The 14,500-nt window shown below is 39.9% G+C and overlaps 1 protein-coding gene across 5 annotated transcripts in view; it reads right to left on the bottom strand.

The window, feature by feature from the left end:
- Positions 1–14,500, bottom strand: part of RAD17 (RAD17 checkpoint clamp loader component) — a 47,808-nt gene that overhangs the window by 15,623 nt on the left and 17,685 nt on the right. For all 5 annotated transcript variants that reach the window (XM_025387321.1, XM_025387318.1, XM_025387323.1 and 2 more), the window contains 6 exons: positions 14,369–14,438; positions 11,658–11,769; positions 8,641–8,823; positions 7,427–7,512; positions 7,167–7,313; positions 3,829–3,978 (listed from right to left, as the gene is read on the bottom strand). In XM_025387321.1, coding sequence (XP_025243106.1) covers positions 3,829–3,978; positions 7,167–7,313; positions 7,427–7,512; positions 8,641–8,823; positions 11,658–11,769; positions 14,369–14,438 — 748 coding nt within the window. The remainder of the gene's footprint in view (positions 1–3,828; positions 3,979–7,166; positions 7,314–7,426; positions 7,513–8,640; positions 8,824–11,657; positions 11,770–14,368; positions 14,439–14,500) is intronic.

The raw sequence follows: 14,500 nt of genomic DNA, 5'->3' as shown, positions 1-14,500 counted from the left end.
AAAAAAAAAAAAAAAAAAAAAAAAAAAAAATTAGCCGGGCGTGGTGGCATGCGCCTGTAGTCCCAGTTACTCGGGAGGCTGAGGCAGGAGAATTGCTTGAACCTGGGAGGTAGAGCTTGCCACTAGTGAGCCGAGATCGCGCCACTGCACTCCAGCCTGGGCGACAGGGCGAGACTCTGTCTCAAAAAAAAAAAAGACAAAGCAAGTCAATGAGATATAAATTGCTTAAAAATGATTAAATTCTCGAAGAAATCTGTTGGAAAAAATGTCCTAGGTAATAAATTATAGGGTAATTTTCAGCTGTATAACTTTAGAATCGGAAGACATCTCAGAGACGACCCAGTCCAGGGGTCATGAATTCAGATATTACAGAATTCAAGCAGGCAATATAAGTGAATGAACCAGCTGGGGACAGTGGTACCTACTACTCTCATCTCAAAGGGGCAGATGCTACATGGCGAGGTGATTGCTGCCACGCAGAAGTATGAGCCAGTGTTATACTTCACTTTCCTTTTGTTTTTTTGAGAGATGGGGGTCTCCCTCTGTTGCCCAGGCTGGAGTGCAGTGGCACAATCATTGTTCACTGCAAACTCTGCCTCCCAGGCTTAATCAATCCTTCCAATTCACCCTCTCAAGTAGCTGGCACTAGGTAGGAAAAACAAAAAAAATTTTGTTTTTCTTTTTCCTGTAGATTTGGGATCTCACTATGTTGCCCAGGCTGGTCTCAAACTCCTGGTATGTGCCACCACACCCAGCTAATTATTTTATTTTATTTTTTATAGAGATGGGATTTTACCATATTGCCCACGCAGGTCTCAAACTCCTGGGCTCCAGTGATCCTTCCACATCAGCTTTCCAAAGTACTTGGAATACAGGTGTGAGCCACTGCACCTGGCCTTTTTTTTTTTTTTTTTTTTCCTACCAGGAGATTCCAGAAATTCTGAAGCTAGAAATTCATATCTAACTTTTTTTTTCCCTGAGACAGAGTCTTGTTATGTCACCCAGGATGGAGTGCAGTGCTGTGGCATGATCTTGGCTCACTGCAAACTCCGCCTCCTGGGTTCACGCGATTCTCCTGCTTCAGCCTCCTGAGTAGCTGGGATTACAGGAGCGCACCACCATACCCGGCTAACTTTTGTATTTTTAGTAGAGATGGGGTTTCACCATGTTGGTCAGGCTGGTCTGGAACTCCTGACCTCGTGTTCTGCCCGCCTTGGCCTCCAAAAAGTGCTGGGATTATAGGCGTGAGCCACCGCGCCCAGTCGAAATTTGTATCTTTTAATCATTAGTCTGATTTTTAAAGATTGGCAATTCATTCTGAAAACTTTGTTGTGTATTTTGTCTTCAACTTGTGTGCCACCCATTTTTTACCTCTAAATAATTCAATCATCTACATTTTTTGCTGTGGAGAGTAAGAACACATTAGGTAAATACCTTGTCCACATAGAGGCAAGGCCAAGATTTCCTCTCCTTTCTTTGATTAATTTAAATTGACAAGCTCTCTATTTATAGTATACAATATGATGTTCTGAAATATGTATATATGGTAGAATGGCTAAATCAAGCCAATTAACATATGCATTACCTTACATACATATATTTTTGTGTGTGTGGTGAGAACACTTAAAATCTACTGTTCTAGTGATTTTCTTTCTTTTTTTCTTTTTGAGACGGAGTCTTGCTCTGTCTCCCAGGCTACAGTGCAGTGGCCGATGTCAGCTCACTGCAAGCTCCACCTCCTGGGTTCACACCATTCTCCTGCCTCAGCCTCCAGAGTAGCTGGGATTACAGGCGCCCGCTGCCACGTCCAACTAAATTTTTGTATTTTTAGTAGAGACAGGGTTTCACTGTGTTAGCCAGGATGGTCTTGATCTTCTGACCTTATGATATGCCCACTTTGGCCTCCCAAAGTGCTGGGATTACAGGCGTGAGCCACCACACCCGGCAGTGATTTTCAAATACATGATACATTGTTATTAATAGTCACAATGTTATACAACGTATCTCTTGAACTTAAAACTTATTCCTCCTGGCCGGGCACTGGCATGGTGGCTCATACCTGTAATCCCAGCACTCTGGGGGGCCGAGGCACGTGGATCATGAGGTCAAGAGATCTAGACTATCCAGGCTAACATGCTGAAACTTCGTCTCTACTAAAAATACAAAAATTAGCTAGGTAAGGTGGCGCACACCTCTAGTCCCAGTTACTAGGGAGGCTGAGGCAGAAGAATTGCTTTAACCTGGGAGGCGGAGGTTGCAGTGAGCCAAAATTGCGCCATTGCACTCCAGCTTGGCGCAGAGCGAGGCTCAGTCTCAAAAACAAAAAACAAAAAAAAAACTTATTCTGCCTGCCTAACTGAAATTTTATATACTAGGGATTTCTATTTTCCAGTCAGCATTCTCAGGTTGAACTAGGGTTTATTTATTTATAATTTTTTTCTTTTTCTTGTAGATATGGGATCTCACTATGTTGCCCAGGCTGGTCTCAAACTCCTGGGCTCAAGTGATCCTCTTGTTTTGGCCTTCCACAGTGCTGGGATTACAGGTGTGAGCCACCATGCCTGGCCCTAAAGTTTGTTTTTAATTGAAACTCAAATATAACTATGCAGCTGGGTGCAGTGGCTCACGCCTGTAATCCTAGCACTTTGAGAGGCCAAGGCAGGTGGACCACTTGAGGTCAGGAGTTCAAGAAGAGCCTGGCCAACATGGCGAAACCCTGTCTCTACTAAAAATACAAAACTTAGCTGGGCATGGAAGCACATGCCTGTGATCCTAGCTACTCGGGAGGCTGAGGTGAGAGAATTGCTTGAACCTAGGAGGCAGAGGTTACAATGAGCCGAGATGGCACCACTGCACTCCAGCCTGGCGACAGAATGACTCTGCCTCAATTAAAAAAATAAATAAATAATAAAATATGGCCCGGCACAGTGGCTCACATTTGTAATCCCAGCACTTTGAGAGGCCGAGGCGGGAGGATCACGAGGTCAAGAGATCGAGACCATCGGCCGGGCGCAGTGGCTCAAGCCTGTAATCCCAGCACTTTGGGAGGCCGAGACGGGCGGATCATGAGGTCAGGAGATCGAGACCATCCTGGCTAACACGGTGAAACCCCGTCTCTACTAAAAATACAAAAACTTAGCCGGGCGAGGTGGCGGGCGCCTGTAGTCCCAGCTACTCGGGAGGCTGAGGCAGGAGAATGGCGTGAACCCGGGAGGCGGAGCTTGCAGTGGGCTGAGATCCGGCCACTGCACTCCAGCCTGGGTGACAGAGCGAGACTCCGTCTCAAAAAAAAAAAAAAAAAAAAAAAGAGAGATCGAGACCATCCTGGCCAACATGGTGAAACCCTGTCTCTACTAAAAATACAAAAAATTAGTCAGGCGTGGTGGCTGGCGCCTGTAATCCCAGCTACTTGGGAGGTTGAGGCAGGAGAACTGCTTGAACCTGGGAGGCGGAGGTTGCAGTGAGCCAAGATCGTGCCATTGCACTCCAGCCTGGGCAAAAAGAGCGAAACTCCATTTCAAAAAATAAAAAAATAAAAAATAAAATAAAATGTAACTATGCTTTGATTCCAATAAAACTGAACTAATAAAATATGTATATGTTCTCAAATTTTGATGGTCTTTTTTCCCTTAAAAAATTGTACAAGCATTTAAGAGTAACCTTTTTATGTTTAATAAAAACTCAGAATCTAATTGTGGACCTTAGCAACTATTTCATTAAAAATGACACATTTTTTCCTTTGTTATGTTTTAAAGAAAATAACTGCTTTGAGTTATAATTCATATACTATAAAGTTCACATATTCAAAGTATACATTTTTTTTTTTACCTTTTTATTTATTAGAAACCACTGAGGTTTGTGCAAGGGTCGAAAACTTGATCCTCCTCCTTGGCAATGAGCATATCCTCGGGCTTTGTTGGAATGTATCACACCTCTCGTAGCTATAGATGTGCTATATTCCCTGAGTAAAGAGCATGTCTAACAAATGAGACAAGATGTGAAAGAAAATAGATTTATAAAAGAGCATTACTGGTATTCCCGATACATACAAAATACTAACCGTATTTAGTTTCTATGTGTTCACTTTCTTCAACATCACTACAGCCTTATAAATAACGGCACTATAAATTTATCTAAAGCAAATTCCACTGAGACATATCAATCAAATTAAATGTGTAAACCCTGAGTGGATCTTGGACAGGGGTAGGGGAAACAACTTTGAATACATTTTTTAGGCAAATGAGGAAATCTGAATAGGGAGAATATATTGCTAGATTAGTGTTAACTTTCTTTGGAAAGTTAATTATATAACTTATTAGTTAACGTAATTAGTTAATATAATTAAAATATAATTGAAACTAAAATATGACTATGCAGCCAGGCACAGTGGCTCATGCCTGTAATCCCAGCACTTTGGGAGGCCAGTTATATTAACTAGTTATAGTTTAGTTTCAGTTGGGTATGATAATGCTATGGTAGTTGTAATAGAACAATGTTCTTATGTTGCTTAAGTATTAAGTGCCATGATGTTCACAATTATTAACACTTTCCAATTATTCAGCCAGAAATAAATATGTAAATATACAGATTAAGAAAAAGTGGCAAAATATGCAAACTGCCAAACAAAAGTTAAGGATATGCAGCTCTTCATTGAACTATCATTATTTTTTTCAATTTTTAATTTGTGAGGGTACCTAGTAGCTGTATATTTATGAGTTACAGGAGTTATTTTGATACAATGCATAATAATTACCTCAAGGTAAATGGGGTATCCACTACCTCAAGCATTTATCCTTGGTGTCACAAACAAGTCAATTACACTCTTTTCGTTATTTTGTATTATTATTTAAAACAGGGTCTCGGTCTGTTGCCCAGTCTGGAGTGCGCTGGCACGATCACAGCTCACTGTAACCTCAAAATCCTGGGCTCAAGTGATTCTACCACCTCAGCCTCCCAAATAGCTAGGACTACAGGTGCCTGCCACCATACCTAGCTAATTTTTAAAATCTCTTCTAGAGATGCGGTCTGGCTGTGTTTCCCAGGCTGTTCTCAAACTTCTGACCTCAAGTGATCTTCCTGCCTTGGACTCCCAAAGTGCAGAATTAGTGGCAGGAATCACTGCTCCTGGTTCACTGTACTATCCTTTTAATTTATTTATAGGTTGGAAAATTTCAAAATAAAAAAGAAACAATTATTTTAAACGTTAAGCAAATGCAACTGCTGAGTAATGAAGCTCTATATCATAAATGGTTTTTCTGTGTCTTTCCTAATTTTACTTATTACTGTTATTTCAATGTTTTAATTTTTTGAGACAAGGTCCAGCTCTATTGCCCAGGCTGGAGTGCAGTGGTGTGATCTCAACTCACTGCAGCCTCTGCCTCTCGGGCTCAAGCCATCCTCCCACCTCAGCCTCCTGAGTAGCTGGGACCACTACACCCAAGCAATCTTCTTGGCATTTTTTGTAGAGATAGGGTTTCGTCATGTTTCCCCAGCTGGTCTCAAACTCATAAGCTCAAGTGATCCACCTGCCTCGGCCTCGTTAAGTGCTGGGTTTACAGGTGTGACCCACTGAGCCCAGCCTTATTTTAGTATTTATAACACACAGAAATATTAGCATATCAAAACAGTGTTGTCCAACAGAACTTCCTGCAATGATGGAAATGTTTTGTATCTGGGCTGTTCAATAAAGTAGCCATCAGCCACATGAAGTTACCAAGTACTGGAGATGTGGCTAGTATGACTGAGGAACTGAATTTTTAAGTAAATTTAAATAGCTACATGTGGCTGGTGGCTATTGTACTGGTAAGGGCAGTTTTAAGACGTTAAGAACAAAATACAAATTTTATAGTAAATAGTTTAAAATATGTAAAAGAAATAAATTTTAAAAACTAGGCCGGGCGCGGTGGCTCAAGCCTGTAATCCCAGCACTTTGGGAGGCCGAGACGGGCGGATCACGAGTTCAGGAGATCGAGACCATCCTGGCTAACACGGTGAAACCCCATCTCTACTAAAATACAAAAAAAATTAGCCGGGCGAGGTGGCGGGCGCCTGTAGTCCCAGCTACTCGGGAGGCTGAGGCAGGAGAATGGCGTGAACCCGGGAGGCGGGGCTTGCAGTGAGCTGAGATCCGGCCACTGCACTCCAGCCTGGGCAACAGAGCCAGACTCCGTCTCAAAAAAAAAAAAAAAAAAACTAGCAGAAAGTGTAGCAACATGTACGGTTCCTTCTCTTGTATCTACTTTTCAATGGTTGTCATATTTTGAGTATGTATTAATTCTAAAATCAGAAAATAAGCTGGGGCCACGCATGGTGGGTCACGCCTGTAATCCCAGCACTTTGAGAGGCCAGGGCAGGCAGATCACTTGAGCTTAGGAGTTCGAGACCAGTATGGGTAACATGGTGAAACCCTGTCTCTACCCAAAAAAAAAAAAAAACCAGCTAGGGATAGTGGTGCTTGCCTGTAATCCCAGCTACTGGATGGGGGAGTGCCTGAGGTTGGAGGATAGCTTGAGCCCAGAAGGTCAAGGTTGCAGTGAGCAACCACTTTGTACCACTGGACTCCAGCATGGGCAAAAAAGTAAGATACTGTCTCGAAAAAAAAAAGAAAATAAGCTGGGCATGGTAGTGTGTGTCTGTATTTCTAGCTACTTGGAAAGCAGAGAGGAGAGGATCCCCTAAGCCCAGTAGTTCAAGACCAGCCTGGGTAACATAGCTATAGCTAGAGCCTCTTCTCCAAAAAAAAAAAAAAAAAAAAAAAAAACCATAACCACAAAACCAGAAAATTTAGAGACAGGAGTGGTGGTTCATGCTTGTAATCCCAGCACCCAGCACTTTGGGAGGCTCAGGCGAAAGGACTGTCTGAGCCCAGGAATTTGAGACCAGCCTGAGCTGGTCTAGTGAGACCCTGTCTACACACACACACACACACACACACACACACAGAAAATAACTTTAGAAACAATTGGTACTATATTATCAGCAGAAAAATCAGATTTGCTACTGAAGCTTCATTATAAACACTGAGTTGGATACATTAACTTTAGCATAGTTATGAAGAAGAGTCACATAAAACAATGTCAGGCAATTAGGGATAAAAGTAAACTTTCTTTTCTTAATTCTAAGGAAATACCTATAAGCATTTTAAGTCAAATGTCAAATGGTCTTACATTCCAGTCACCACTGAGGATATCTGCAAAACTTAGAAATTCACTGGCTCTCACAATATCATCAATATCCATGAAGAAATCTATGTAGTTTTGGTGAAGATATAAATTAAATAAGTCTCCAGGCATGTGTGACATTTCTACTATCTCCTATAAAAACAAGCATATATACTTAAATTTGGCAAAAATGCAATGGTCAAATATATATGCACACAAATAATATATCCTTTGTAACCTGTACTAAGTGTCATTAAAGAACTTACCTCAGGTTCAACAAGTAATGTATCCCGTTCATATTCTGATAAATGAGAGGGCAACCGAGGTGAGTCTAATTCTGTTAAAGATGCTCCTATAAAAAATTGCTGAAATTATTAAAGATAATACCTTCTTTATAATTATATAGCACCAGTCATTTGAAGAGTCTGAAAATTTTAGACATACAATACCAACATAGTAAGCAAACTGTTCAAAAATAATAAATAAAAACAACTGGAAGCAAGCATCTGTTTTATCCATATTAGCAAGAACTAAATTAAGAATTCTGATGCTTAGATTACGGCTTTTCTAGACTTAAAATATTCCACTTCCTAATGCACTCCCATTTCACCTTTTCCAGCTTTGGGTTGCTTTCTTCCCTTGATCTCTCATCTCAATACAGTGGTCTTTACTCTTATCTACTATGTACGAAGATGTTGCTCTCTACGTGAAAGAATACGAACTCCATTTGCTAATGCAAGAGACGATGAACGTATGTTGGAGAGGAAAAGAAAGGAGAGAAAGAAAAGAATCAGGTGGGAATAGTCACTCAAGTTCAAAGTAAGAGGATCCAGTGACAGAGGAATGTCCTCACTGCCATCTAAGTGATGCCCATTTTCCTCAGATGGTATGGAGGTTTCCATTTAGAAATCCCAATTTCTTTCCTTCAGGATCATCAGACTGAATACAGGCATTTGCTATCAAAAGGAGGGACTATTTGGGACACTAAAATGGGCAATAGGGAGTGAAAGAACTGAGAGGGAGCAGTCATCAAAAAAGACAGAAAAGGCAATAAACATCTCTGGTTGGGGAGTCAGAAAGCTTGTAAACTAGAGAAATACAAGAGGATTGAAAGAAACCTTAAGCTACCTGGTAATTTGTCTAAGGCTCTGTTGGCTGGAGCCCAGTATTAAGAGGGCTTTAGTCTACCAACACTTGCCACAAAAGTCTAGATGATCTGCTGTCTTATCTTCTGCAAACTATAAAGATTTACACACATGGATATGGCCTGCAATAGCATGTTTTTACTTTTAATCCTGCTCATGGTCAGAAAATATTCTATTTTCCTACTATGTCTTAGGCCTAGGCAAACAGTATCTGACCTAGCTCTAACTCTTAGAGCAGAACCAAACTACATGACATTTTTTTAGAAGTGACATTTTATTTCCATTTTAAGACTACGTGATATCCAACAGATTTAAAAAATGTAAAAATTTCTTACTTTTACAATACAGAATTTTCCCCAAAGCTCTGAAGAGAAACAGAGAAACATCTTTGCCACCAATAGCTTGGACCTCTTGATTTTCAAAAACCCTATCAGGTTTTTTTCTTCGTTTTGATTTTGACAGCACAGCATCCGATTTTAAAGACATTCCTTTTTTCCTTGGCCATAAGTTGTTTTCTCCTGAATAATATACACCCAAGTGACAATATTTAAATTAAAATATGAAAATTAAAACTAAGAACACTTCAGATATAGTTACACTAAATATTCTAATTAAAATATGTTTTCCTAATAAACAAAAATTACAAACGACATTAACCAAGTCAGAATCCTCTTTGGGTTACAAACATTAAAATGGAATAAAATGTTATCTGCAAGTTATTTCATAATGCAGATTTCAAACTTTCACATGCACAACAGCACAATCTCCAATATAGGTTGACATTCGTGATCCAAAAATTCAAACTCCAAAATGCTCCAAAATATGAAACTTGCAGTGCCAACAAGATGCTCAAAGGCAATGGTCATTGGAGCACTTTGTATTTCAGATTTTCAGACGAGGGATTTTCAATTGGTATAATGCAAATATTCCAAAATCTAAAAAAAAATCTGCAATCCTTCTATTCCCAAAAATTTCAAATAAAGGATATTCAACCTGTACTGTCACATCGCCTTGGTTTCTCATCATGTTATGTGCAAGATACTGTTCCTGGCATGTGATACATTTGAATTTAATCTTCATAACAACCCGGTGAAGGGAGAATTTTTTTTTTTTTTTTTTTTTTTTGAGATGGAGTCTCACTCTGTTGCTCAGGCTGGAGTGCAGTGGTGCCATCTCGGCTCACCACACCCTCTGCCTCCTGGGTTCAAGCAATTCTCCTGCTTCAGCCACCCAAGCAGCTGGGATTACAGGCATATGCCCGGCTAAATTTTTGTATTTTCAGCAGAGATGGAGTTTCACCATGTTGGCCAGGCTGGTCACGACCTCCCAACCACCCGACTTAGCCTCCCCAAGTGCTGGGATTACAGGCGTGACCCACCATGCCTGGCCTTTTTTTTTTTGACACAGGGTCTGGCTCTATCACCCAGTCTGGAGTACAGTGGCGCAATCATAGCTCACTGAAGCCTCAACCTTCAGGCTCAAGTGATCCTCCCACCTCAGCCTCTCAAGTATCTGGGACTACAGGTATGCACCACTATGCTGGCTATATATATATTTTTATAATTAGAGATGAGGTCTCACTATGTTGGGTTGGTATCAGACCCTTGAGGTTGAAGCTTCCTTCTACCTCAGTCTCCTATAGTGTTGGGATAACAGGTGAGAGCCACTGCACCTGACCAATTATTATTAGACAGTTAATGAAATGAGATACAAAGAGGTGAAGTAATTGGCTCAAGGTCATCAGTGAGTGAATGACTGGAATCCAGGCAGTCTGGTTCTGCAGTGTATATTTAACAACCTCTCTACTGATGTTGAGAGTATCCAATTTATGAATACGCATGTGATCAAATTTCTCGGGTTTTTAATTTTTTTTCTTAATTTTTTTGTAGAGACAAGGTCTTGTTATGTTGCCCAGGCTTGCTTCAAACTCCTAGGCTCAAGTGATCCACCCACCTTGGCTTCAGGCATGAGTCACCATGCTTGCCCCAAGTTTCATTTTTAAGTCTACTATTTAGAACTCAAGAGTGCATGACTTAAAAGCTACCTCGAACAGCAGAAAGAGCACAGGATCTGGATTTGAATCAAAGTACTGTCTATCTCATTAGGTTGATATGAGAATTAAATGAAAAAAACATAATTGCTAACATAGTTCTTGGCCCACTCTTTAATGTCAATTTGTCAATGTTAAGCATTAAGTAAGTAGTCTGCTAAATGTCTTCTGAAGGAGGACTATGCAGTAAACTATGATCATTACAGTAAAAATGTAACTCACTGCCATTAGTGAAACTATCTTTTTACTACATCTTTTTACATATTAACAGAAAATTTATTAAACATATCTCATAAATTTACATGTTTCAATATTAACAGGAAATAAATTTACTAAACATGTCTCATAAATAATTATAAAAATAATTTCAGGCCGGGCACGGTGGCTCATGCCTATAATCCCAGCACTTTGGGGGGCCGAGGAGGGCGGATCTTGAGGTTAGGAGATCGCAACCATCCTGGCTAAGACAGTGAAACCCCATCTCTATTTAAAATACAAAAAAATTGGCCGGGCGCGGTGGCTCAAGCCTGTAATCCCAGCACTTTGGGAGGCCGAGACGGGCGGATCACGAGGTCAGGAGATCAAGACCACCCTGGCTAACACGGTGAAACCCCGTCTCTACTACAAAATACAAAAAAAAAAAAAAAAAAAAAAACCAAAAAAATTAGCCGGGCCCAGTGGCAGGTGCCTGTAGTCCCAGCTACTCAGGAGGCTGAGGCAGAATGGCGTGAAACCGGGAGGCAGAGCTTGCAGTGAGCCGAGATCACACCACTGCACTCCAGCCTGGGCGGCAGAGTGAGACTCCGTCTCAAAATAAATAATAATAATTTCAAAAGTATTATTAAACTGATTAATGGCTGGCCATTTATTGAGCACTTAATATGAATCAAGCACTGTAAGAAGCACTCTGGAAGTATCACCTCACATATTCTTCATAGGACCCTAAGAAGTAAGTGCTCACATGAAAGGTGAGAAAACAGAGGCACAGAAACATAGAGTCACCTGCATAGGACTATATAACTGGTAAGTGGCAGAGGCAGAATTTTTATCCAGGAAATCTCGTTCTAAATTAACTTTGAAAGGTAAACTATCTCAAACAGAAACAAGGATATATACTACAACATATTCATAGAAGGGTATATATGCATGAGTATATATTTAATTTTAAGCCACTGTCTCAATAACAAAGAAGGATAAATAGGTATAGACCAAATATAAGTTAAAATGTTTGATTACATTGAATGAATTAAGAGAAAGTCAGTCACCTATATAATGCCACATGACTGTATCTTCCATAGTTACCTTTTGAAGAAGAAAACTGGAGGCTGTTTATTGCACTTCTGATATCACCAGAACATCCTTGACAGAGCAACTCTAGAGAAGTTTTGTCAGGGACAGTAATTTTTCCTCCATTCTAAAATAAGAAAATTAAATTTTTAAAAAAGTATTTTCTTAAAAATAACAACAAAAAAAACCCCCAACCTATTTTCTAAACTTAATTAAAGTAAATTAGATTCTTTTAAACTTAAATACTAAAAAGGGCTGGGAACGGTGGCACATTCCCATAATCTCAGCAATTTAGGAGGCTGAGGTAGGAGGATCACTTGAGCTCAGGAGTTTGAGACCAGCCTAGGCAAGGTAGTAAGACCTCATCTCTACAAAAAATCAAAACAATTAGCTGGGCATGGTGGCATGCGCCTGTATTCCCTGCTACTCGGGAGGCTGAAGTGGGAGGATCACTTGAGCCCTGGAGATGAAGGCTGCAGTGAGCTATGATCTTGCCACTGCACTCTAGCCTGGGCTATAGAGCCAGAAAAAAAAACTTATCTGAAAATAATAATAAAAAACTAAAAAGCTTCCATGTTAAACACTGGTCTATGAATGGTACAAGCTTCAATGACTATTACAGTTTAAGGTATACTTTCAGGAAATATTAAATAATGTATTGTTTTACTTTTTCACTTTGACCAGGTTGTATTTTGAAGTTTTTACTCTCTCACTATATACACACAAATATGTAACATATATATGTACACACACACACACACACACACAAACCCTCAAAATGCAATAGAATGTGATAAAACTAAATATACACAAAATAATCTGACAAATTTATGAAATTTACATGAAAATTCCTTTACTAAGGTTTTCAACACATTATACAGTCTGGTGAGGATGAAAAAGCCACAATTACACCAATTATTTCTTCTTCTTCTTCTTTTTTAAACCGGAGCCACTTGAACTAATCAATTCACTAAAAAAAAAAAATTTTTGTTTTGACACAAGGTGTTACTATATCACACCTGGGCTGGTCTTGAGCTCCCTGGCTCAACTAATCCTCCCACCGCTGTCAGCCTTTGTAGCTGGGACTACAGGCATGCACCATGGCTCAATTTGCAGTTCTCACGCTTATAGTAGAGAATGTAGATTTTCTTTTAGAGACAGGGTCTAGGTCTGTCCACGACCGACTACAGTCATGTCATCTAGATCACTGCAGTCTCAAACTCCTAGGCTCCAGTGACCATCCTGCCTCAGGCTTCTGAGTAGCTGGGACTACAGGAGCATACCACCATGACCAGGTAATTTTTTTTTCTTTTTTTTGGGTGGGGGATACGGAGTTTCGCTCTTGTTGCCCAGGACGGAGTGAAGTAGTGCAATCTCGGCTCACTGCAACCTCCACCCCCTGGGTTCAAGAGATTCTCCTGCCTCAGCCTCCTGAGTAGCCGAGATTATAGGCACCTGCCACCACACCCGGCTAATTTTTATATTTTTATTAGAGATGAGGTTTCACCTGTTGGCCAGGATGGTCATGAACTCCTGACCTCAGGTGATACACCCACCTCGGCCTCCCAAAGTGCTAGGATTACAGGCGTGAGCCACTGCACCTGACCCATTAAATATTTTCAAAACACTAATGGCATAATAATTCATCACAGTAATTGCTTCCTGTATTACAGGACTCAGTTTGTTTCTCATTTTTCACTATTAATATCTGTTATTTATTCAGTTAGGTGCTCTACACTAACGTGTTTAATCCTCAAAACAACCTCTCCCTTGGAGACTTCCCCCAGTTCCTGTGGTCCTAGCAGTGCAACAAAAATTATGTTTCATGCAAGATTTGGTTGATTTATACCAGTAGGATTCCCTAGAACCATGATGCTGAGAGCAGAAGGTCCATCAGTTTTTTTTTTTAACATCATCTTGATTTGAGATATAGAAAAAAATGACGTACTAAAAGTGAAACAAGGCCGGGCACATGGGCTCATGCCTGAAATCTCAGCACTTTCAGAGGCTGAGGAGGGAGGATCACTTGAGCCAGGAATTCAAGACTAGCCTGGGCAATACAGGGAGACCCTGTCTCTAAAAAAAAATTAAAAAATTAGCCAGGCATGGTGGTAGCAGCCTGCAGTCCCAGCTGCTTGTGAGGTTGAGGTGGGAGGAACACTTGAGCCCAAGAGGTCGAGGCTGCAGTGAGCAATGATTATGCCACTATAGTCCAGCCTGAGCAAAAGAGTGAGACCCTGTCTCAAAAAAAAAAAAAAGTGACAACAGCTGTATATGAATGTAAATATACTTGACTGAACTGTATCTTTGAAAATGGTTAAGTTGATAAATTTTATGATACATGTTTTTCACTACAATTTAAAAAAATGTCAAAATTAAAAAGTGACAATAGGATAATAGGAAGAGTTGAATTGTTGATAACTACCACACCTACATGCCAGAAAACATTTTCTTGATGATAGACACAATTTAGAACAGTAAACCAAGCAAAAGAAAAATTTACCTCAATGTGAAAGTGAAAGTTTAATAGAAAAATATTAAAGATTTTGAAAATCAGTATTTCCTACATTTGCTAAAATGACATGTATGCCTTATGAATATAATAAAATGCTTTAATTCTAAAAAATTAAAATAATACATGTTTCCAACTCCTTCAGTTTACATAACACTATTTAAGCTGGGCTTTCTATAGTTATCAAGTGAGGTTTAATTAATCAGAGACTTACTTTGTTAGCTTCTATAGTCACTATTCGATTAAGAAATTTCATCATAATTGTTGGTGCCACAGGGTTGAAACTAAAAGTTTTATAAAGAAAGACAGCAGTTAAATGATTAATTTAAAAATATAATACGTATGT

Source organism: Theropithecus gelada, chromosome 6 (genome assembly GCF_003255815.1).
Source record: "Theropithecus gelada isolate Dixy chromosome 6, Tgel_1.0, whole genome shotgun sequence".
NCBI lineage: Eukaryota > Metazoa > Chordata > Mammalia > Primates > Cercopithecidae > Theropithecus > Theropithecus gelada.
The sequence above is the reverse complement of the archived record's forward strand: the minus strand, read 5'-3'. Positions and strand labels throughout refer to the sequence as shown.